This window comes from Corvus cornix, chromosome 4 (genome assembly GCF_000738735.6).
Source record: "Corvus cornix cornix isolate S_Up_H32 chromosome 4, ASM73873v5, whole genome shotgun sequence".
NCBI classification, from domain to species: domain Eukaryota; kingdom Metazoa; phylum Chordata; class Aves; order Passeriformes; family Corvidae; genus Corvus; species Corvus cornix.
In genome coordinates this window covers 46226854-46252320 of record NC_046334.1, presented here as the reverse complement: position 1 = coordinate 46252320, position 25467 = coordinate 46226854, and the positions used below count along the sequence as shown (strand labels likewise).

Here is a 25467-nt window from a genome sequence, read left to right as displayed (position 1 = left end):
ATAGGCAAAAATGCCACACATGCCATCAACAGGCAGGCAAAAAAAGGTGTCAAAACACCATCCTAGTTGCAAGTCTGGATTGAGACACAGTCCAGGGCCGGTTTCTGGAAACCTCTGCCAGTAACAAGTCATCTTCCTCAAGCAAACCAGACCAAAAAAGCAGGGATATATGAGATAGAGTGAGGAGGATCCTTTAACTTAAGTAAGACAGTCTTTGGTGCCAGGAAGACATGAGGGTGGTCCTGATGCTAAGTGGATCATAGCTGATCATTTTAGTCAGAATTTTTCCAAAAAGGAAAAACCTTGTAAAACTGCCACTGTATTTCTTCTCTCTGTTTGGTTATATCATCACTTAACAAGGCTCCCCATCTGCCTTCATCCTTTCAGTATCATATAAATGGTGAATAAATGATTCCAACAGTGAATAAATGTTGAAAGTTCTTCCTCTTAGTTTCAGTGATATCAAGGGCGGTCTTTGGAAGAGCATTTAGATTTGGGAAAGCTGCTAAATAAAGCAAAAACCCAGGCTCTTTATGTGAATTTTAATGGAAAGCATCAAACTGAAAAGTCAGCAAATTAACACACAAATCAAGCTGACACCACTCAGTAGGCCGGAGGGCTGACAAAAGGCTTCCATGGTTAGCCCACATAGGCTAAAACAGCAACCATGGCCATGTGTGTTTTTAGACTAAACACTGGAGCTTTCAGCCTTGTTTTATTTCTTTTAAAGCTGTGTCAGGCAGATTTACACGGTGATTTGAAAATGTCAGTCCATGATGCCTTGCAGCATACCTTTGATAATGACTGCATTATTACCCACAGCAGTCCTGATATATTGTAGCATATTCAAAATCTGATAACTTGCTTCAATTGAGAAAACATGCAGTTGCCAGCCCTTCCCTCATCTGAATCAGAAAAATAAGAGGGCTTTCAAAACTTCTGATTTCAATTAAAAAAAAAATTCAAGAGTTTTGTTCCACATTGTTCCTTGTGAAAGTGAATCCAGATGCAGCACTGGATCAGCTTGAGATCCATTCAGCACCATTTTAGATAAACAATTGAATCCTTTCCCACCCTCAGAATACCACCAAAAGAAACTCCAATACATATGTAAGTATAAGGAAAATCCTGACCTTAGCAAGTCATTAACAAAACTTGTACTGGCATTAAGGAGTGCAGCATCTCATCTGTGATATTTACAATACCCATAGAACCACTCAGATCCAGGGTTTGAGAGTTCCAGCCAACTTCTACATAGCGATCTCCCTGGACAGCTGGCTGATAAATACAGTTCCAGTATTCTACTATTCCAGTAGCTGAGGAAAGGAATTTGGGAAAGTAACTGGTGGTAATCAGCAATTAAATGACTTTTCCCAAGGCCTAAATCCTCATCATCTTCCCTGCTGCTTGCTCACAGAGGGAGATTTCGGCACAACAGACTAACATTAATCTAATTTCAACCCTACCAGCCCTTTGGATTTTTGAAGTCCCTCTGTTGTTTCAAGCCATTTCATTCCAGTGTGGCAGACAGGTCCTAAGAAATCAAGAGGAGATCGATTTCTACCACATCAGGTCTCAAGTATCATTTTGTTCTCCTAAAGCAGATTTCGAGGTTCACAGGCAGATCATGGCAACTACTGGCAAAAAGACTTTAGTGTAAGCATCTTATCCTGATCTCTTCTCTTTTTCCTGCTCCATCACAGTCATACTCTGCTCCAGACTCTAGATCCATGCATAGTCAGAAGTCTGTGTGGGCATCAAAGCCTAACTTGTGAGAAATACATGATTTGCTGACAAAGCACTTGGTAATATTTAAATTCCTGGATGTGGGAAGGAAAAGCATGACCTCAACCATCATTAAGGGATTTAAAAACACTGATAATCTTTTTCCACAAATGCCAGGAATTCCATATTGTCTAAGAAATAACCTTTGCCATTAGTAGTTATCAAGCAGAGTGTGTGAAACAGGTACATTTGTCCCAAACTCTGTCAACTACATTAAATGCCAATACAGGACTTGATAAAAACAACATCTACTGAAAGGACTATTAAAACAAAACAAAACCCAACACCACACACACACACAACAACTACAAACCTCAACAACAACAAAAACACAGATCACCCCAACCCTTTGAAGCTTCATGCCTCTTCACAAGTATAACAGAGAGGATAAAATCAGTAGGTAGTCACCAGGAAGTATCACAATGAAACCCAAATGTTAACAGAATATAGGAGGATGGGGAGCAGGGAAAAAAACCCAGACTGGTGATGTGTGGGAACTAATTCAGCTAAAAAACAATGAATGGCTAGTTTGGCACAATTAACATATTTGTGCACTAAAGAAATAATCCTAGGAAACAGAATGAGATAATAGCGTAGGAAATGAGACTGGATATTACAGAAGTAATAGAAACATGACAGACTAGGGACCAATCTCGCTACTGAAGGACCTGGCCCATCCAAGAGACACTGAACACAGTGTGATGAAGCGGCCCTGTGTTTTAGAACTCTGATAAATGGAAGATAAAAAGTAAGACATAACAGGGACTAGGCTAGCTTAGGAAAAGAGAAAACCAACATTTGTGTCAAAGAAATGGTGACATTAGCTACCTTATTTAGCTGACATCAAGAGTATGAAAAGCTTCAGGACAAATGTCCAAGAGAAAATACCTTACATCACACGTAAAAATGGGATAAAATGTAAAGCACATTTATCAAAGAATATAATGTTAAATTGATATGTAACCAATTAACAAATTAATTACAATGTGCATGGATTTAACTGTGCCATAACCATATTTGAGTAGGAAAACACTACGATTACAAGAATTGTAAGATACCTAAGAAACATCCAAAAGCAGATGGCAGGTAATATGCAATAGAGAAGTACTAGGGTATAAAAAGAAAAGGTAAAACAAGAGTGGTTTTCTGTGTGCATGAACATATTTATAGTACAAATATTGGTAATAAATGGTGCCAAAACAGGGTTCTCTGAAGCTTGTGGAACATCATTAATATGGAGAAAGAGCAGCTGCACAGCTGGATTGCTTTGAGTACTGGACAACTGTAAGTGGGGTGAAATTTAACAGTATACAAAGGATGCCTTTTGAGGGTAGGAGAGCTGTAAATGTGGAGTTAAAACCTGGAAATGACAGGAGAAGGAAATAATGTCTAGGCTTCTTCATTGTAAAAAAGCAGGTACAATTCCTTTCAAGTTATACAGTTGCAGTAAAAACAGGGCCATAGAAATGCCTCAATACAGTGCTCTCCCTCCTGGAGCACTCTGTGCAGCTCAAATCACTCCCATTCCTGGAAGTTTAACTCAGAACTGTGGTGCATGCACAGAGAGGTTACTATAACAATTAGGATGATGGAGAACTAAAGTTAGGAAAGCAAAACAGAAATGTCTGGCTTATATGGACTCCCTGCCCCAGATGGAAAAAAAAAAAGAGGTCTCTATGAATGGCTAAAAAATATTTACATGAAGGTTCAATACTGGTCCTACAACCAATGGGGATAAATAACACATGAATATATTTACACAAGACATTAAGAAACATCACTGTATCAACCAATCTTCCAGTAGTGGAGGCAAGAGTGGAGGCAAACAAATGTAACTTGTTCAAAGGTGAGGTTTGGTAAGTGTCTAATGAGCAGTTGCATAAATGTTCACAAGACTTAATTCAATACAAATGGCCCCCTTCAATCCTTCATTCCTATGAGAATTAATTTGTAAACATATTGGTGAATTCCACCTCCAACTTTCAAGAATTTAGAGCAGATCCCAAAAGAACTGCAGATCGACTTTGCCTACTTTTCAATTACAGAAGCTGTTGTTTGGTTTTGGTTTTTTAATAATTAATTGAAATAAAGAATTTGTTGCTAAATATGAAAATAGCAGCACTGAATATCAACATTTTCAATGTTTTACCGTATCAAATAGACACAGATCATAATACATGTACAAATGATGACATGCACAATTAGTCAGAATGAAAGAAGTATTTCTGTTACTAGCAAAGCAGATCACTCAAGACAGACATACTGTGGCAGAAATTACCAGCAACTGATATTAAATGTCTGGGTTTGAGTAGTTAGAGTAGACTGAGTGGAACAGAAGAACTTTCACCTTAACAGTTAAACAAAAAGTCAACTGGACAAACCATATTTGTAGACATCAAGACACAATTCAGCAGTATGACTTTTTTTTTCCATTTGAAATTAATGCTGCAGTCTATGTAGTGCAATGCAGGCATTGCTTCAAGAATATAATTATTTTTCAAGATAGACTTACTGGTAGAAGGAATTTTTTAGAATTCAGAATCCAAAAGCGCTTATGCATCCAATAAAAATTTATGGATGAACAAGGTGTCTAAAGAGCAAAGGTCAGAATTATCAATGCATTATTCCAAACATCCAGGCCTTATTTTTTTCATGTAGCACTTAGTTTATTACCTCCATAGGGACAAGGAAACAAGGAAGGAGGAAAGTACATTTTGTGACCAACTGAGTAAATCAGTGGTTCCTCTTCCAAGACTGCAGGAACCGCCAAATACACACAGCTTTAAACTTTGTTCAGTTTTATGCAAGAACACAGAGCTTCACTGGCTGGAGTGCTTTTGCTGAGGTCCATTTTTCACTTGAAAGAACCAAGAATAAGAAACAATTTTGGCATGCTTATGTTCACAGACAAGATTTTTCAAGTCAGTAGAGGGCTGAAGAAATCCAGATAAATTGTTTTCCTTGTCCACAGTCTAATCAACATAGACCTATCTCTCCCAGTAGCAATGCCAGATACTTGCGAGGAATGTAGAAAGCTCTTGTATTCCACAAAGCCAACTGGGCAGCTGTGCTGCTAAGGGAGCTGGATATTTGACAAACTAAGTGAAAGCAATTTAGCAGGACAGATGATGCCCCTTATGTCTCCTTGTTAGTGTAATTTCCAGATGTTGTTATTAACTCAAAATTCTTTTGTACTTCTTGGGAAGCTTCAATAACAATCTTTAACAACAAGTGCCAGAAAAATAATTTAATCTCAACTTTTGTTTAGCTTACTTCAAAAGTCATCCAGCCCTTAAATTGTTAATAAAGAAAAGAAGAACATCAGCTAATCCCTAGTTCTTTGGAGAGAAGCAAAGTAGGCCAGTATGAGATGCCATTTGGCTGGCTTCTCCAGAATAAGGCTCTGGACCTGAAGGGCTCTAAACCTTACAGCAGACTGAAAGCAGATGTCTCAGGCTTATTTCTAACATCTCATCTCCCACAAACATGAACCCATCTGTTCTGTGGCTGATGGTCACTTGTAATCCTCTCCCTTTTTTGTGGCAGAAACACCAACACCCAGATAACCCCATGGTAACAGGCATAAGTACAAACAGCAAGTCCTCACCAGAGCAATCCCAGGATAACCCCCTTTTGGGAGTCTGAGAAGTCCCTGAAGTACACCCCAAAGTACACTGCCACAAAGCAGTGGCAGCTTCCTGCTGCCTGCCCCCACAGCACTGTGCCATCGAGGAAGAGCTGTGACTGGCCCTTACTGACTCCCATTCCTCCTGCCACCTTAACAACATTTGCAGGACACAGGTACTGAAGGTCAGCCACTCTTCCCTGTCTTAGGCTTTCTAGTACATCTCAACACCTTAAGGGAGACAGAGCCTGCCACGTGTCACATCTGAAGGTGTGTATTGCAGTGACTTTCATGGAGCCACAGACAGTGGTGACAACTACGCTGATGTTTAGGAAATTCTGGAATAGAGGCATATACCCAGAACAAATAAAGCTGGACTCTATTTACTACTCAACCAGCACTTGCTGAGTGAGCTTGAACATCTAACCCAACTTGGCTTCAGTCTCATCAGCTGTAGCATTGAGTTAGTTATCCCAAAAGCAGTTTATTCTGTATCACTGGATGTGTACGGTATCACTAAATCCTTGTTTTAACTGTGTTCCTATAGAGACCAATTATATTCATACAAGTGCCATATGCTGTTTTAGCTCTCTCTCCGAATAAGCCTTAATCTTTTATTACAAAATGAAACAATCTTAAATATCAGTTCCATTGACTATTCTTTTGCCATTCTTTTACATGCTTTAAAACAAAAGCTAATCAATTAGGTGGGACAAATATAACTAAAGCACTCAAATATAATCATCAAGATTTCCAGTTCTAAGCACCTAAGTCCAGATGCCTAAATATGACCCTAGTTATGATTTATGACTTCTACACCATCTACAGTTGCATGTTTTCAAATACATCCTTAAGGCTTTGACAAATACACAGTTTAGGTGTCCCAACATGAATTGGTTGATTTTTCTCTTTTCTGTCCCTCAGAGCTTTGTTTTTAAATGTTCTGGCTCTTCAAATGATTACTTCCTTCTTTGTGCACTCTACCATTCAGTTTTTCGTCTTTTGATGAAGTCAGTACGCACAAAAAAAAGTAACAACCATCTCTAGCCAGTGTCTACAATACTCTCTGATTGCCCTCCCAAGTATTAAAGCAAATTTTAAAAAAAGAGAACTGTTTGAACAAAACAGTTTGAACAAACAGGTAAAATCTCATCTTCCAGAATTAAGCATCCCAGGGGTTGTCATCAATATAAAACTTGCAATTTAATACTGGCATACCAGAGTTTACCAAATACTCCCGTTAATCTTGAGTAAATATGCACTGGGGTTGGATTTTATTACTTACTTTTTACCTCTTCCACCAAGTTAATAAACACAGAGTACTAGGCCAACTCCCAAACAGGGAGTCTCCAGCCCTTAAAACCCAGTAACCCTGGAAAACAGTAATTCACTGTGACTGCAAGAGGACTTGAAATATACAAATTTGGTTGAATTATCTCCAGAACACTTTAAACTTCTCACAGAAATGAATCAACTTGTCTTGAAAATAACATTCCCAAAGGAATGTCAGGTGGCTTGCGCATGTCCTTGTTTAGCCCTACGACATATGTTCTCAGACACTGAAGCACTTCATTGTGTTCTTGGCACACTGCCCCAGAGAGAAGGAGGTCATTGTTCTCCTTTGGTACACTATTCACAGGACTGATTATTTCTCTTACGACTTCTAGAAGACTTCTGCAGCTGAGAATATCCTAACAATCATTTTGGGTGGTAAGCAATTAAATAGGAATGGAAAACATGATGTATGAGTACATACATATGTAATTCACCATGTCTCTTGTGTAACGAGTCATCCGTCCTGAGACTGAATGAAGAGGCTTACACAATTATGCTTGATGAAAAAAGCATTGGGCAACCCACACAGTTTTACTGAATTGCCACGTTCCACCTCAAGTTTTACACTTACAGACTCTGCAAGCACACCAGAACGTATTGTATCTTTGGTTTAAATCCTTTGGCAAAGGCACTTCTCAGTGACATCCTTTCCTTCTACATCACTTTCAGCCACTTTAAGTTTGTTCCCCCTCCTTTTTTAACATAAGCAAATTCTGAAGTCCTTTCTGTGACCAGCAGACACACAAAGCACATTACTTAGTGCTGATACCCACAACAGTGTTCCACCAAAGTGGAGGTGCCAAGTGTTCCCACTGCATGCCAGAATCAGCATCTCCCAACCCACACTCATCAACTCTTCCTTGATGTAAAACACAGTCCTTGTGGCTGATGCGCCCTACGAAATGAAGATATCACAGCACACATTACAGCAAGTTCTATCTTATTTTCAACCAGGCTGCTTCCCCACAGATAGAAAGATCAGCAATTGTAGTGAATTTCATTTTGTGAACTTGAAGTATTTTATTTTTCACCCAGATACAAAGAGGCTTAAGAGACTTGCTCCTGTATTTTTAACCACATTCTGATTATCACAAATGGACAGTCTACTGTGCAGTGGCTTTTTTAAAAAAACCCTTCAAATTCAAAAATCAAAATATTTACTTTCAAGACTGAGATGATACAATAGAACTCAATATCAGCAAAAAATAAAGCAAGCTTAGTGAGTAAAAAAATCTCTGGCGTTTACCTGAAAAACCCCCACCAAATAAATTTTAGCAGAGAACAGAAGATGGCAATACAATTACTTCTTTTCAGGAAGTTGCATCAGCATTCAAAACTGATGAGTAGCATCTTTAATATCTTACTTTACAAATTTATGTGTGTGTGTGTATAAATATTGCTTTTCTTTTTAATCAGCTTATTTCTATAGAGAAGGATTTTTGATCTAGCTTTACCAGAACTGACTCATAGGTATTCAAAAACCAGAAGAAGCATTTCAACTTTTTCTGGACAATTTGGTTTGTTTGGTATAAAAGTTGCATGTTTAGAGACGTTAGAAAGACTGACTTGCTACCACTACAGATTCCAGAAAATGAAGAAATAATGTTAATTGTGAAATCCCTCAAAACAATACCAGTTGCCAGTATATGTGCAAAATAAATGCTATTTAAATTTTTAAGCTTTTAACTCAAAGTCATTCTCTTGATTTAAACAGCACAAAAAAATTAGTAACAACGTGGATTTACATTAAACCTTTGTTTCAAAACTTTACAAATGTTTATCTGCACATCAATGTTTACTCCTATTGTGAACATCATCAAAATTGTCTAGAGAAAGACCACATTAACACGGACTTTTCCTTATACTTTAATTAAGACAAAAAGACTTCATACTGAAGTTTATATATGCTTTGCCATATTACATTAGGAAATAATACAAATAATAAAATGATATATTTGCAGAACTTCTGCAAGACCAACACTTGTGTTTACTTTTAAATTTTTAAGAATTATCTTCAATTCTAATCACAACCAGACACAGAAGGAGACTTGGCCTCACATTTATATTTCAGTCTCTTGGTTTACTTTCTAGGAAGAAAGTTGATATAAAAATAATGAAAAAATTAAAACTTTATCCAAAAAACCAGGCACACAGATAGACTAATGTCACCCCACTCCCTTCTTAAAAGTAACAGTAAGGCTTGCCACAGTCCTGCACCCATGTGCCAACTACAATTTAATCAAAGAAAACATACCACCAATATATTTCTCTGTTTCCCATCACTGCACAGGGTCCAACTGCTAACTGTTTTATAGCAGTGAAGTGCAAAGTAGATGAGGTATGAGACACAAATATGACATGTTTTACAATTTTATTAGGGCTTGAACTATTATCCGTTTTACACCACAAGAAACTATTTAGCATGCAGTACATTATTCACAGAACAATGAGAGACAGTTGAGACAAAAATACCTTTACTGACACTTTGAAAACTAACTTAACCTAGGAGCTGTTATTTTTGCAAGAATATGAAGTCACAGAATCAGAAATAAAGTTAAAAAAAAATTCAACAAGACCTTAGGGTAAAACATGGTATTTGGTACTTCAGAATGAGCTGAAATTTTTCTTTAAACTTAAATGAAGAATGAGTACTCCCAATATTACACTTCTTTTTTTAAGGTAAATTCACACAATGCATAATTCAGTAGCCATTAAACAAGCAAACAAAAAAACCCTAACTCAAACCCACCCACAACACCCAAAATAAATTTGAAGAACACTTCATCTGCTAAACAGGAACAGCTAAAAGCCATTTACAATCACTTGCAGGGAATACCTTCCTAAAATACTGAGGGAGAAATTTTGCCTCCAAATAAACTTCTTACAACAGAGAGGCTACGGAATGCTCCACAAGAATTCCTTTTTTTATTATTATTTTAATACTATTCTGGGTAATTGCAGTTTTGGATTAAAACATCTCTGCTTACCCATTCTGCTTAAAATTTATTTTTGTTATGAGTGCACTTCACATTATCAATCTCAGTCTCCTTCTATAAATACAGCATGCTTCCTTTAAGCACAGGGCAGGACTTAACTCCCAGGACCCCTTCCAAACTCATTCTCAAAAGTTGTGGCTGTTGTTGCTGTAGGAGAAGCCAGTAGGATTGCACATTCCAAACCATTCTTTTTATCTCTGCAATTCAGATGAGGATTTGGTATTCCAAGGTACATTTTTTTCAGACAGGATGTGTAAATGACACAGATGTTCAAGCATCAATTTTTTCCTCTCTTCTCACCTCACGTGGATTTGAGTGGGTACATTTCCCAGAAAAAAAATCCTGCACTTTGAGGGTCAAATCGATACTCTGCCATTAAATATAATACAAACCAGTGAACAAATAACAGGTAGACTTGGTGTTTTCCTCAGTTCATAAAGGAACATAACCTACTGAAAGACAATTCAGTAGGCAAAGGAGGGAGGAGAGCAAGGAAAGGTAAGAGACCAAAGAAATTGGTAAGTTGTTAAAAGAAGAAAAAACAAAAACAGAAAGAAGAATTGACTGAATCAGCTGAGCAGCTACAAGACTGACAGAGCTGGATAAGAACAGCTGCCTTTTTCATTTTAGACTTTATTTCTTCCTCATGAAATATACTGTATTGCTCCAGTGGTTGAGAGTTTCTTCACTATTAAACTCACAGGCATTAAAGCATCACCAACTGTGTTTGGGCCTGGCACAGCACCTCTTTTTCAGTCCTCATGGTTTTGCCCAAATCAAACAAATGCAGTTAAAAAGAGCAAACTTAAGTAACTGCATACAAGACTTCTTTCATTCTTAGGTATTTCCAGTGTTCGAGCAGAAGTCCAACAAGAAGGGTTAAAATTTATTATTTGCTAGCACAGTATTTCAACATTTGGGACATTGCAGTTTCCAGTTCTCTTTTCAAGTGTAGAGACAACAGTACTCACTAAGAACACATTTCATGGATGACTGTAGACACTAGCAAGCCTTTTATTACACTCCACATGCCATTTTGCAGCAAACAAAGCCTTCTTTTTCCAGGCCTTATTTCAACTTTTTCTGTGATCATTTCATTGCAATAGTCTAACAGTGGATCTGTGACCTAGCTCCATCGAAGTTCAGGATTAAATGTGTCTGTCCAGTAGTATCAGCCATACACCCTTGCACCAGTTAATCATGTACTAGGTGGCATCTGCACAAATGCAACTGGCAGGCAGAGGGAAGTGGTTGCAAACCTCTATTTAGTACTTGGGGGACAGCATCTGGAATATGACGTTTTGGGCTCCACAGTACAAGACAAACTAGAGTACGTTCAGAGAAGGGTCACTACAATGATTTAGGCTAGAGAAAATGATGCACAAGTAAAGGCTAAGGGAGGTGGGTCTGCTTAATCTCAAGATATGAAAGCAGCAAGGGGTGTTACTGTCTTCATGGATGTGATGAGTGACTACGGGAAGACTGAATCAGACAGCTTGGAGGTGCAGTGAGAGGACAAGAAGCCATGGTCACAAACTGCAGCATGTGAAAAATCAAACCATACATAAAGGAGAACATTTTCTCTGCAGGAGTGGTTAAGACCAGTGCAGGGTAGCCAGACAGGCTGTGGAATTGCCATTTTTGGATATATTCAAAATTCAGCTGAACAAGGTACAACATATCTAGTCTAACTCTTAATCTGTCCTTGATTTGAGCAGGAGGTTGGACTAGATGAACTCCAGAGATTCCTTCTAACCCAAGATTATGCTACGGTTCATCTCTATTTGTTGATACCACTCATTCTGTGTTATGATGGAAGCAGTCATCAAAAAGGGTAAAATTCCTGCCAGGCCTTTTCAATCAACTTCATATCATATAATTCTTTCTCTGGGATGCACTTGATAAGAAAGGATGCATATCTGTGCTCTCAAAATGAAGCTTCTGCCACTGCCTTATCTTCTTCTTTACCACCAAGTTTCTGCCATACAGTTGCCTCCACAACAACAGCTGTTTCCCAGCCCAGTAAGAACTCAATTCAATCTTCAACCTGCACAGGATTCACACCAAGAGCATAAATACTTGCTCTTCATAAATCACATGATTCTTTCAACTACAGGAACCTATATGTGCTAGACAGAAAAAGAAGGGATGGATAAATTGCAAAATATGCATATGGATGTCTCACCTCACACATAGTTACAGTTATTTTGAGGTGTGTTTGTTTTTTCCTTTCAGTAACTATTTTATGCTCTCAAGTATCTATCAAGATACTACTCTGAGTATCAGCAGGTAAGAGTGAAAAGAAAATGAACTGGCATGACATCCAGCTTAAAAGAATTACAATGATTAGTACAAAGATGGCTCCTCAGCTGGTGATGCTTCTAAACAACACTACACACTAAGGCAGTGTCACTACTGATGAAAACCAAACTTCTGCTCCTGAATATCACACCTTCTCAGCTACTTTGTCACATCTCCTGAAAAACAGAGAACTTCATTGGCAGGAATATCAGTATCCTTCATCTTTTCTGTTACACCTAATAAGTTACAGAGATTATGTGAAAAGTTTAGTTGTTTTAAGAAAAACAGCAGAAGGCAACATATTCTCTGCACATGTGGAGCTTGGAACATACCTGTCCTAAACTGTCAAACCCAAATGACTATCAAAAGATGGGATCTAGTTAGTTAGTTAGGTGAACCCTCAGCAGGGTTGAAGCCCTGAACTTCAGCCTGTTGTAACAGTGCAAGGTGAAATAGCCATAATATCAGTGTCTTTCTACAGTTCTTAATGTGGTAAATACTGTTCAGAAACCACCTTCCTCAACAGTTACCAGGGAAAGGCTATCCCCACTATACTTAAAGTGCACTCCCCTGGAAATGCAAAGGCCCATACAGAAGCCTCCCAAATAGGAGCATTTCCAAATTTTACAGAAACACTTCAAAGTCTTCAAAAACATTTAGCACAGAGAAGCAAAAAGCCTTCCTGCCTCCGGGGCTGAGTGATGCAATGAAACATCTGCTATATTGACCATCACTGAGGTTGGGAACATTTGCTTCAGGTCAAGACTACGTTTTTAGTTGCACTACAGGGAGAAATTGGGAACTCAGTATTGCAATAGGCTGGAAAAAAAAAATCCACTTGGCTAGAAAATCCCACACTGCAGGACTCCTGTTCCTTTTAAAGAGACAAAGAGCAGACTAATTTAAGAACTGCCTGCTCAGGATCCAGGCTGCACAATGGAAGGAATTCAGGTCTGAGAAAAGCGGCATTCCCTCATTCCCTCTCCTTGGAAAAACACCCTGAGAAGATCAGGGAGCCCCTGGAGGAGCACTGTGAGACCCACCATTAGACACTTGGGACACCTCAGGCTAAGCCAGCCCTGTGTCAGTTGAGTTGGTACAGGAAGATACTTGCTTCATGAGGATGCCTGGAGGAGAACTTTGGCTGCTGCCTCACTGATAGTGCAGCTTGCTCTCCCAAACGATTTGGAGCCCAGGTAAACAGGCATCAGAGAATCATAATAAGCATCCCAAGAACCAGTCTACGATATGATGTCTTCTCTGCAAAACGAGGGGCCACAATGTCTCCAAATGCAGCTGTTATCCAGGTATCTACCACTTACTCAGAGACATTCTGCAGAATGGATTCAAATACCCTACAGACCACACTGAGCCCTGCAATGATGACCTTCCCTCTACTCCCTTGTAATGACCTCACACTGGTATTGTCTCACTACTTGTCTCCATCACAAAATTGTCCTAATGGTTGGCCAGGGTGGCTTTTAGATACCTGAGATCAGACTTGTGTTATCTAGAAAGATATATATATAGGTACTTACCTACTTTATTAGCTCATTATCTTGGCTTGTAGCTTTTATCCTTAAAATTTATTCCAGAAATTTATGGTATTGAATATTTTTACATTGGTCTTATAAAGAACAAATCGCATGTTAAACACTGTTGCAGTCCAATTAAACTCTTCATTAATAAGAAAATAATGCACATTTCATATGCTTTATGTTTTTAGATAAAGTATTGATCTACTGTATTGATCCTGCCCATCTTAAGCTACTGCTCTAAACTCAGTATGTTATTTCATATCATCACACTAGAATGTCATCATCTTCCTATTTCTACCCAATCAAATACTAGAGTTTAATTCAATCCATACAAACCACCCCATTTGAAAAAGTTATAGTACTCTTTTTTTACTTCACAGAGACAAAGGCTTTGCTAATTTTATAGTGAGCTTGATTTTTAAAACTGTATATGTACAGTTCAAATGGAAAGAAACCAAATGGCTTTTCTCCTGCTAACAAGGGCTTGTGTAACAGCACACTGCACTTTGTTTCTGTTACTATACCAATGTTTCGACTTTCATCAGTCTCCATGCCAGTAAAAAGACACAATAAAGGAATTCAGACTCATTCAAGGTTTACTGTGCTCTTTTCAAACAGAAGAGTAAGAGTGTTGCTAAAGCCACAAAAGCACATTTATAGCAAAGTTTTTACCACTGCCAAATACTATGCTAATAGCAAAGCTTTCAAGGAGAGAGTCAGGGGCTGCCATGCTCAGAGGATCACTAAGATATGCATCAGACCTATGAAGAGTGGAGCAGAAAATTCAGGAATGGAAAAAGCAGCAACCTCTCTGCTGCTCCAGAGCAGCTTCATTACAGTCACTAAGGGGTGGGCAGAAGTAATCCCTTTCCAGTATTTACAATTTCACTTAAGTTTAGCACAATGCTATAAATCTTACCAAAAAGCTATTAAAACAATCCTGTCTTCCAAAGAGCTTTCCAAAAGGATATTTAATTCTTTAAATAAAATACATTTTAAATGCCAGGATTTTTATTATGCCAAAATAATTTACACCTATGTATTTACACCTACACAATAGGATATCTGACCAGAATTTGGCAAGTATTTACCAGCACTCACCTGGTTATATAACACACAAATGCAAATACCTCAGAGGAAAAATGGAACTGATGTATTTCTTAAAAAGTGTTGTCTGTTGGCTATTGGTTTTTTGAAGTGTGCGTGTGTATATAGATTGACACAGAATATTTTAATGCCTCTTTATTTAAATGACATCTAGAAAAGGAGAGCTCCACCTGTTTACATGCAAACAAATACTTCAGACATCCCCACTACCACTTCCCTTGATACAATTAAAACAATGAATATGCAAATCAAGAACAACTGAAAGCAGAGCTCCAATCTACCCAGCTCAAAAAATGCAACCATACTTGCTGTATCCTTTATTTCTCTTTCTTCTCCTTCATCAGATCTCCCCTCCTCTCTTCCTGCCAATCTCAAAGGAAGAAGATGGAGTTCCCAGTGGCCAGCAAACATTTGGAGGTGATGGAGAGAAGACGTGTACCCTTCCACAGTTTTCCTACTGTCCTTCCTTCTCAGGAGGAGGAGGACACGTTCAGAAGGTATCAGAAAGCAAAAGCTTGACCTGTGTGTCCTCCCAGAACTGTCCTTGCTCCTGCCACATGCAGCCAGACAGATAAAGAGGAAAGCTGGGCATCAGGCACATCCCTTGCAGAGGAAATGTGGGCAAGCACAGGAACACCTCAGAGCAATGAGCAGCCTTTCAAAGCCCAGAAAACAACAAAATTTATTTTCCTTTCACTGAAAATACAGAAACAGGATGGGATTGAGTTTCCCATCACTGCGCAGAGATCCCATGCTGCCAGTGTCACAAGTGATGCAGTTTTTCAGGCAGGTGGCCACTGCAGGAGGGCTCAGCTACACCAAATGGAATTCGAAGCTTTGCTTTCACATGTAATTCATTCCTTATTTCCAGGGTAAAGAAAAAGCAAAAAAGAAGTAGTAAGGAAAATACTCTTACCATCTGACACAGCTGGTCTTAGTAAAGAGAGTAAGAGGAAACTTTCATGCTAGAAAAACTACCTGACATTTAATATTACGGCCATAAAAAACTCAGAAAACACTGTAAGTGTTGAGAAAAACAATGTGCAATCCACCAAGATCTTCCAATACAGGCAGAACCTGAGGTAAAATCATAAAAACTCAAGTCTAAGCACAGATCCCAGTGAAAGCATTTCCCTTCTCTCCAGCCAGTGTTGCCTCATATCACAGCTGCAGTGGAAGGAGCCTTTCAAGAAAACACAGCAATCAGGACCAGAACAGGCCAATAAAATTTTTTGCTTCTCAGCAAACGCAGCAATTGATAAACAGCACGATTTCCAGCTTCCCTACAGAGACCAAAGATGTTCTCTAGCATGATGACCAAGCAGTGAATGCTGTATAGATGTCCATTTTAAAAAGTCATTAACAAATAAGTGTCATTGCACAATATGACATCTGGGTGTGAATTTCGGGGTTTCTGCATTTCTGCTCAATAAGAAGGTTTTCATTTTGGTGACTGTAGTGCCCCCCCTTTGTTTCTTATTTTATCACCGTTTATCATTTACAAGACTGCCTCAAACTTTACTTCACCATTTGAATTTCAACTACTAAGTTTACAACTGATTATGATTCTAGTGCAAGATAAATATTCGATTCACAGAAGAACAAAATTCTGTGAATATTACTTTATGCTACATTTCAACAACAACAAAAAAAATCAGAAATTTGTTTTACCATCAGCTCCTGATGTTTCCATATAGCACTGTGTTGTGCCCACGTATGTCAGACATTCAGTAAACGTCAGCTATTGTGATTAAGAACTAAGTTACTGCAGCCTTCACAGGAAGGGGACACAGAGGAAAGGGTGGCTAATCTAATCATTCACACAAAGGAGCAAAGGTCACAGATGGATCATTACCTCTCGAAGACAAGAGGTAATTACTTCTATAACAAAGATGAATTTCAACATTAATAATAATTGTTTTTACAGTGTATGTCATAGAAAAATAGTGGGGGCTTCTTAACATTATTATGGTGAATACTCACACACATGCTGAAAGCTTAAACAAGGTTTTATTATTTACTGAACCTTCCCTCCTTCAGACAAGTTTGTAATAGCCTTTTCTCAGCTGCTCCTTCTCCATTTCTTTAAAACAGCTTACAACATTACTGTTGCAGAAATCTAGTACTTCTGATTACTAATCTATTAAATGCATGCTCTAGGTATTTGTAAAGACCATACAATATATTACAAGTTATAGCTGTTAGAAATTCATGAGTTGGTTGTACATCTAATTCTACAACATCTTGGCAGTTTACTCTGCAGTCACAGATAAAGTCTGTTACTCTTATTCCATGAAGACCTTTCTCTCTTGATGAAAAGTTCAACAAAAAATAGACCTAAGAGTACACACAATGCAAAAAAATACCGCTGTATAGAGGCAATACCAGTTTTTATACACCTAGCAATGTATCAATTCCCACATTTTACTTAGTACGGTACATAATGAGAATGGAGTTCTAAAAGAGCTATTGAAAGTCATTATGTCTTAATCTCTTTCTCTAATATTTTGAAAAATTTAGGTTTAAAGTGTGTCCAGACATGGTTTTCAGCTTAAACTTCCCTGAGCCAGGCAGCCTTACCTGACATAAACCTCATTACCTATGTAATGTAACTAGTACCTATATAAAGTCATCATACGCAAGAGCTGTACAACTTCCAGCTGCTATTTACACTGCCTGCTTTCAGGACACAAATCCTGCTGACTTTTTTAGAAAGCCCAAATTCTCATGCTCTGTAAAATGAAGACAAGTAGCATTGCTAACCACTTACATGCCTTTAAAACCCTCCTTCTAGAACTCCAATTCTTTGTCATGGTTCTCAATATTTTTAATCTTTAAAAAAAAAAAAAGTCTCTCACTTATATACCAGAAAGATCCTACGGTAGCCACAACAGTCACCTGAACTCTGTTGACAAGGATGGGGATGAAGCAGGAATGGGTGGGTTTTCCCCAAGAGGCTTATGTGGAAAAAGAGAAGCTGACATCATCTTCCACATTACCACTATGTAAGGGAACGTGGAACCACTATGTCACATTACTTACCCATGCTCATCTTAATAGGTAAATTTTCTCTGCTTGCAGCCTCCACAAGGTGTCTCCTGGCCTCCATCACAGCTTCCTTTTGTTTGAGGTTCATGAAGGACTCCCAGAGAGCTTTGGCAGCTGGATCACTATAAGAAAATGACACAGTTACACTAAACATTGCTTGAATAATGGAGTAAACTTAAGACAACATTTATGTTTTGAGATGAATCCTTCTACTTAGTAATCTCTCAGGTGGGCAGAATATAAGCAAAAATAAAGTGATATAAAAGCTTGATTATTCTTAGCAGAACAGTTACTACAGTTTTACAGAAAAGAAGCTAGATTTTTTTTGCTACCAATTATAAAGCATTAGAATTCACATATAATAAATAAGCATGTCATTCTAAAAGTAACCACTACTGTTCAACCATGGGAATATCAGAAACCGTCCAAACTTCTTCAGTTACTAAAAAGTTATGGAAAGGATGGGGTCTAACTCCCCCATGAGAGTTTACATCCCAAAGCTGGTACTTCCAATGCTGAAGACTGTTGTTACGAATTGATGAACTACCATCACTTTGGATTTCTTGGATTCTCTGTATCTGAAACGAATAATCCATAGCAGAAAGTAACTGTCTGATTTCTGTAATTACAGATTTCATTTTTGTTGTTGTTGCTGCTAAACTTCGATTAGGCATTTGTGTCGCTCATCTGCACTCAGTTCCCTGTCATTCTTCTCTTTCCTTGAGGACACTGCATTTGTTGCTAGTGTGAATTAATTCAGTGTTCCCACACTAGCGGGAGGATAAGGTAGGAAAATCCCTTGCTTGGGGCTAAAGCCACACATTGGGATTAACTATGTTAATTTTTTTTTTAAAAATTATTTTTTGTTTTAAAGCAAAAGATTCCCTATGTTTTTTCCTCAGGAGACATTTAATGCCTAAACACATTTTGATGTCATTTACAACATGTTTATAAACATGCCAAAGCAGCTTTGTTTCATGGAAATAGAAATCCATAATAATTCATTTGATGCCCATTTCAGAGCAGCTGTTCTTATGCTCTGCTGCAACACCAGGGCTGTATTTAGCAAATCCGTGCTGTCTCCCAAACCAGGTAAGAGGATCGCCAAGTCCCATTTCTGACATCCCAGCAACCCACATCCTCTGTCAAAGCCTGAGTGGGTGGAAGGACCATGGGAAGAAGATTGAGTTACCCTTCCTCTGAACAAATCATAAATGAATAGGAAGTGCAAATTTCACCCTACTACCATGCTTTGAGGAAAAAAAAAAAAAAATCAGATGACCTAACACAGTCTTTCCATTTCTCTTTCACACATTGCAACTCAGCCTTTTTCTAGACACAGAGGCAGGAGGCAGCACCTCTCAAAAGCAGCTGGAGCACCTGCAGCAGCTCCCTCGACTCCATCACCAAGTGTGATCTGAGCACTGATGCTGCGAATTTTCATGGGCAGCAGCTCAAGGAGATTCTTCTTCACAAGAAAAACTACAGTGATATGTAACATACAATAGTGCAAGAAACGAGAGATTTCCAAAGCAACTAGAGTCTTCAATACAATAAAAAAATTTCTTTATGGGAAGGGTTGTCAAGCATTGGAAGAGGCTCCCCAGGGAAGTGGTGGAGTCACTATACCTGGCTGTCTTCAAAAATGAGCAGATCTGGCACTTTGTGATATGTTTTAGTGGGAAGGGGTTTACTCAGTCAAAGGTTGGACTTGATGATCTTGGAGGTCTTCTAATAGCTCTGATTCTATGATCCTCAGGTATGCTATTTTTACAGATTAACTACTCAGCCTACTCCCCACCCAACATCACTTTTAAATGCACTGTATTGATCCTGTTCACATCACATTGACAGGGTATGTCTCACTGTCATTTACAACTGTGCCTGAGGTTTGGATTTTATAAGGCCACTGCATTGCCTGATAACTAACTGCTTCCTGAGCATACAGTTCCAACACCAAATCTATAGAGATCAGGAATTGGACCTAGCAGGAAGCTAGGTTTAAAGATACTTTTTCCCCCTATTTGGAGGAAAAGTCAAGCTTCTTTTTAAGATTTTTAACCTGTTCTCATTCTCACAATTCTCTTCATCACCATAAATGTAAGCACAGAGTCTCACAGAAACAAGACACCAGGAGCTAAGGCTTTCAAACAAAGGGAAACAAGCAACATAAGGAAACTAAAATAAAAGCCTACCAGATTTTCCACAGGTTTTTGTAGTCTCATCTTTCTCACTCCTATACTTCATGGAGATACTTAGCAAACAGTAAAGTGTGGAAAACTCATCCTAAAAGCACCTATAGAAGTCAATAAAAGAGTGTATATGACAAGGTTACACCATTTTTCTGTTATCCTTGCTTGCTGCTCGCCCTTTCCACACCATGTGTGGATTAGCCCTGTCACTTTAGAGGGCAAGGTCTTTGAAAGCAACATGTATCATCACTAGGACAAGTCCCTGTTTCAGCTGGTACTTCTACTTGTTAATAAACTATAAAATCCTTCCAAAATAACAGACCCATTATTTTAAACTAAACAAAGAAACAAAAAATAAGAATGAGTCATACTAATGCTTTAAGAAAACAAAAAAAGGGGAGGGGTGTGGATTTGCTTTTTGCTTTGTAAACTCTTTCTTCCTCCTTTAGCCATGGTAAATTTTTCTTTAATCCCAAGAACTAAAGTTTTCAGGATCCCTGAGGGTTGCTTTAATACATCAAAAATAGCAAAAAGCAAAACAACTGTGGTACAGCCCTAAAGCAGATGAGTCAACCACACTCCTGTATGCTGCATCTCTGTGTCATCCAGAGTTTCTGCAGACATTTTTCTTCCCACTGCTTTGCAGAATACTTAGTGGTTTAGGTATCATATATATATAACTATATATAAGCAGGATGAGGTCAATGTATATGAATAGCTAGCACAGTCAACTGACTAGGTCAGTCCACAGAAAACAATTTTTAAGCACAGCCATTCTTTTTTTTAATATAATAGGGGAAAAGAGCCACAAAAGTACTTGTATTTTTTCTGCTGCTAACACTTTTCCTGTTCCCCCACCATTACTCTTTCCAAGAAGGGTTTTTGCTTTGAACAACAGCCCACTCTTAACCTTCATCAGTGACAAGACAGGAATGACTGCTGGGAATGAGTCAGTAGGACACAGTACAGGGCTCTGGTGCTGCCTCTTGCCTGATCTGAGAAGTTACCACAACATTTTCCTTTTAGAGATTTCTAACACTTGGAAAATATATTATCTTATCTTACCCTTTTGGGGAGACATTTGTCTGCAACTGCCTTCCAGCTCTTGTCATGGTGCCCTTCCCCTTCTCTTTTTCCCATCTGCAGTTCCTCTGCTTTGGTGCAAATGCCCCAATCTGGTGACACTGGTAATCAGTGATTTCTATGGAATCCAGCACCCCAACTCAAGTTTCTCCCTTGTTTTGCATTCCTTGACTTCCCAAGAACTATGTATTGATTTTGCGCATTATCTAGTGAACCTCCGCACTCTGAAAGTAGTTTTCTGAAATTAAACAGTTTTTGGTTTTTTTAATATTTAATGCATTACAAAACTCTTAAAAGATACTGTCTGAATGATGACGGTTTTCTTAAGAAAAAATAAATCCTTTACAGTTACACAACAGTACAGCACAGGAACTCAAAACCCTTCAGAATAAATGTCACAAAATTAGGTAAGTATTGCAGTACACACTTCTGTGCATTTCTATTACAAAATGTTTTGCAGGGCACGGCAAGCCTGACAAAGAGAAGAGAATGCTACAGTTCTGGTGTCTCTCTGATTAATCAGTTTCACCAACAAGAGTAGAGTTTTGCTCATGGATTTGACCCTGTCCCTTCCTTTTACTGTTATAGTCATTGTACCTTATCAACCAGTTATATCAGAAAACAGAACTTAATAAAAACAAGTGCAGCAGTAACCTGGTAGAAAATTTATTAAACAAAATACCACACTAAGTCTAGAGGAAAATCTCCACTGGACACAATTATACCATTCAATTTACACAAAGCAGTCTTTGACAGACATCTCATAATTGCAAATTTCTCACTTCCCCTCATACACATTTTTTTTTAAATGAGACACTCTCTGTTCCAAAACTAATTAAAGTTTAACTGCATATAATTTGTACTTTTAAACGACAATGAAAAAGATCATAAAGAAAGAGGGAGAAATCTAGAAACCTAAAGGATGCAGCTTCCCCACTTCTGGTATTTGCATGCCAGTTTTCAAAGCTGAATCATGAAGACAGAGGGAAAAAGGACCAAATCATCAGACCCATAGTCTGTACAAATCCTAAAATGAGACACCAGCTGGCAATAGTTCCAGGAAAAAGGTGCTGATGAGAACCCGTCAGAAAGACTGGGATGTTCCATGCTGACTAAAGCTTGATGCAGGTGCTTCAAAGCAGCTCCGATTTGCGGCCTCCAGAGGCACACTTTCTTTAATTAAAGATAGGAGAGATGGAAGAACAAAAATAAAAATCAATAATAAAACAATTAAGCCAGGACATGGCTAACTAGATGGCTTCTCAAATTTACAATATCCAAAGGAAAGACCACACAATGAAATCTGTTGTTTACTGGTAGCAAGATGCCAGGGTGAAAAAGCCAAAATCCTAACCAGAAGGGTATAGTATGGTAAGCAGATCTTTTGGTGATGGTGCACTAGCTTCAGCAATACTCACTTCTCTCATTCCCATGAAACTCCTTTCAGCAACATGTTCTGATCACGAAACTAATTTACTTGATCTAGACATTTACAGGTTGATAATCAAATGCCTAATCTTGCATCTGTTAAAATAATTGTAAATTATTCTCTTGATCTGGTCTGGTCCAGTCCTGCAAGTACAACACTGCCAAGTTTATCTTACAGATAGAAAGTGCCCCTATCCCTGATCATCTGTAGGCTTAGTCTCAAAGCTACTAATTTTAAACAAATTTGGGGAGAACAGGGGAGGTTGGTGGCACTGGGATGTGCTATTACCAAGCTGGAGGTAGTAGTCTGGAAATAGGTAAAATCAAGCACCAGTCAATGGAGAGCAAACTCTCAGAGCAGATGCAAAACTAGAGGCAAAGACAGAAATCTGGGGGCACTTATTATCCTGAGAGGCTCCAGTGCACACCACCACGATTCACCCTTGGCTGAAATGACATGTCTCTTGCTTCATATCACCAGGACAGAAAGATATTTACTTCCCTTACTGCTTCAGATCCTGTCTGTTATTTACAAATTATTAAAATACGGTCTTCCTGGTCTCTAATGCAAGAGCAAAAGGTCAGGAAGTGATAAGCCTATACAAGAAAATATGTTCATTCAATTACTAAGTGCTCCCCATTTACCATTATGTTTTCAGATGTATGAATAGACCATTCCTAACACCCCCCAGCATTTACAGTACTAGTTTGGCAATATATTTCTTCAATCAGCATGAGTAATTAACCAATAAAAACAAATCAAACCCTCTTGTCCAAGCAGCATACCACAATCACCAAAATTATCAGCCACAAACGTAGTTTCTGGCAAGCTATTGTGAATTATTTTGATGTGATCTTATTTCCAGTCAAGGAAGATAAAAGTGACGTGTACATTATCTATGACTGGATTTTTGTCTGGACTTCTTTGCCTAACAGGACAAACTCAGGTCATCCTGTTTTCTCCTTATAAAACACTGGCATTTTTTTCAGTTACTTGTAGGCCTTGCCATGCCTCCAGGCTTACTGAAAAACAGGTCAAGAGTCTCTTCCACAACCTTTACAAAGGCCAAATTGAGAAATCAGTATCTACATAGAATTTCCTTCACAGATCTCCTGTAGCTTAAATGAAGAAAGAAAAAGATGACTTTATACAGTTTTGTTTTGATTTTAAACCTCTTGGGATCAGGTGAAAACACAGCCTACATCATAACAGCATAAACAGCAAATAACCAGGTGGAGGAGATCATAACGAGCAAGATACTAAGGAAGAAAGAATAAGCAAATGTTCTTATTTATACACCTGGCAAAGGACATGGGATTTCAAACAGCAATTCGCTGACACAGGCTCTGAACAGGAGACTGAAAATAACTGTGAGTGGGCTTCAAAAATTAATCGGCTGAAATGACAGAATTTCAGCATAACAAAGTAGTCGTGTTTATACTTTCACAGATGAAAAAAAGATCAGAAGGAAAACTGTGATAGTCTCAACATGTGACAGATTCTGTGGTTATTGTATCAGCAAAGCTTTCACCTTTCGTCTATATAGCTTTACAGCTATACAGACGCAGCTCAGCTGCGCCTGTATATTTTCACAAGAGGAAGGGAGAAGGGAAAAATTCAGTAAAGATTAAATTAGAGGGTCATTAATACCACAAAGCTGCCCAAAACTGAGTGACTGCTAAAAAAAAAAAAAAGCATGCTGCCAAGTACTGCCTTTGCAATCCCACATTTGTTTAAAGACAACGCAACATGCACATTAAGTGCACAGCACTTTAAAAAAACGACGCCAGGTGGTCAGAAGACCATTACTATGAAGGACAAATCCATTGCTGCAATATGTCATTTGAATACCGATAAACCAAGGAGAAGCACAAGCCTGCGATAAGATGCAACGATTTGGCTTTGAGCCCGGAGCAAAGGGCCACGTATCAAGAGACACCCTCCCTCCTCCAATTGCCCTGCTGTTTTGGAGACAGCAGAGGCTGTGCCAAGGCTCCACCAGATGTACTGTGGGCTCCTGGGCACAAGTGCCAGCCTGACAACTGTGGTGGGGACAGCCAAGTCCCTGGCTGCACCCCACCACACAGACAGCAGCCCCCAACTGGAAACAACCAACAACATCTGGAATAGCTTCCCCCGAGCAGCAGCTCCTCCCTGCCGCAGGGATTGTGTGGGCATGCTGTGGACAGTGCCGTGTGGATGAGAAGAGCTCCACACTGCCATGTTCCCAGAACACAGCTGGGCTCAGAGAATGAAGCTGCTCTTCATTTCACCCTTCTGAAAGGGACCAAACAGCTCCAATACCATGTATCTAAAATCTTCCATACAGAAACAGCTACTAGTATTTCCAGGAGTTCAGTCTCTAGCATGGCTACAATTTGAGCACATCCCAGGCATGTGCTCTTGATGGGCTAAGCCAATGTATGCTCTTGATGGGCTAAGCCAGTGTGTTCAACTAAAGATTCAGCAATACTTTCCTCAGAGAAAAACACAAAATCCACAAAATTTTTTTTTTCAAATGAATGTATGTTGCACATCCCCAGAAGGGACTAACATTATTTATTTCTAAGAAAGCAAAATAACTTTAAGTTTTAAAGTGGTTCCTAGCAGCAGACTGTAATTGTGCTGCTGAACATTTTGTACAGTTGGCAGTCCTGCTCAGCCGAATTAAATGCACTTCAGACAGTAAAAACTTGAACTATTTTCTAATCCATCCTAACCTTAGAAAAAAAAATAGAAAAAGCTAATGTCATCTTGGTATTGTGCTTGCATAAAACTGCAGGAGCATGGACTCTGCCATAGATTAGTAAAAATTTTGCAACATGGCATAACACACAAAACCTTTTAAAAAACAATTTCTTTGCAGCCCTTCAACTTAGAACATTATTCTCACATCCCCACTTAGATGTGTGTTAAAATGCTTCCATGTATTGATTTTTACAATTAGAACATGCAAATAGTACCAAAAAAGTGCCCAACAGACAATATTCAAGAACATAAATATGTTCCTGAATAATTTAATGGTTAT

General features: G+C 38.6%; 1 protein-coding gene across 1 annotated transcript in view; it reads right to left on the bottom strand.

Moving 5' to 3' along the window:
• Window positions 1–25467, bottom strand: part of SCFD2 (sec1 family domain containing 2) — a 195733-nt gene that overhangs the window by 142899 nt on the left and 27367 nt on the right. Inside the window, 1 exon segment of the mRNA XM_010402156.3 lies at window positions 17730–17857. Coding sequence (XP_010400458.2) covers window positions 17730–17857 — 128 coding nt within the window.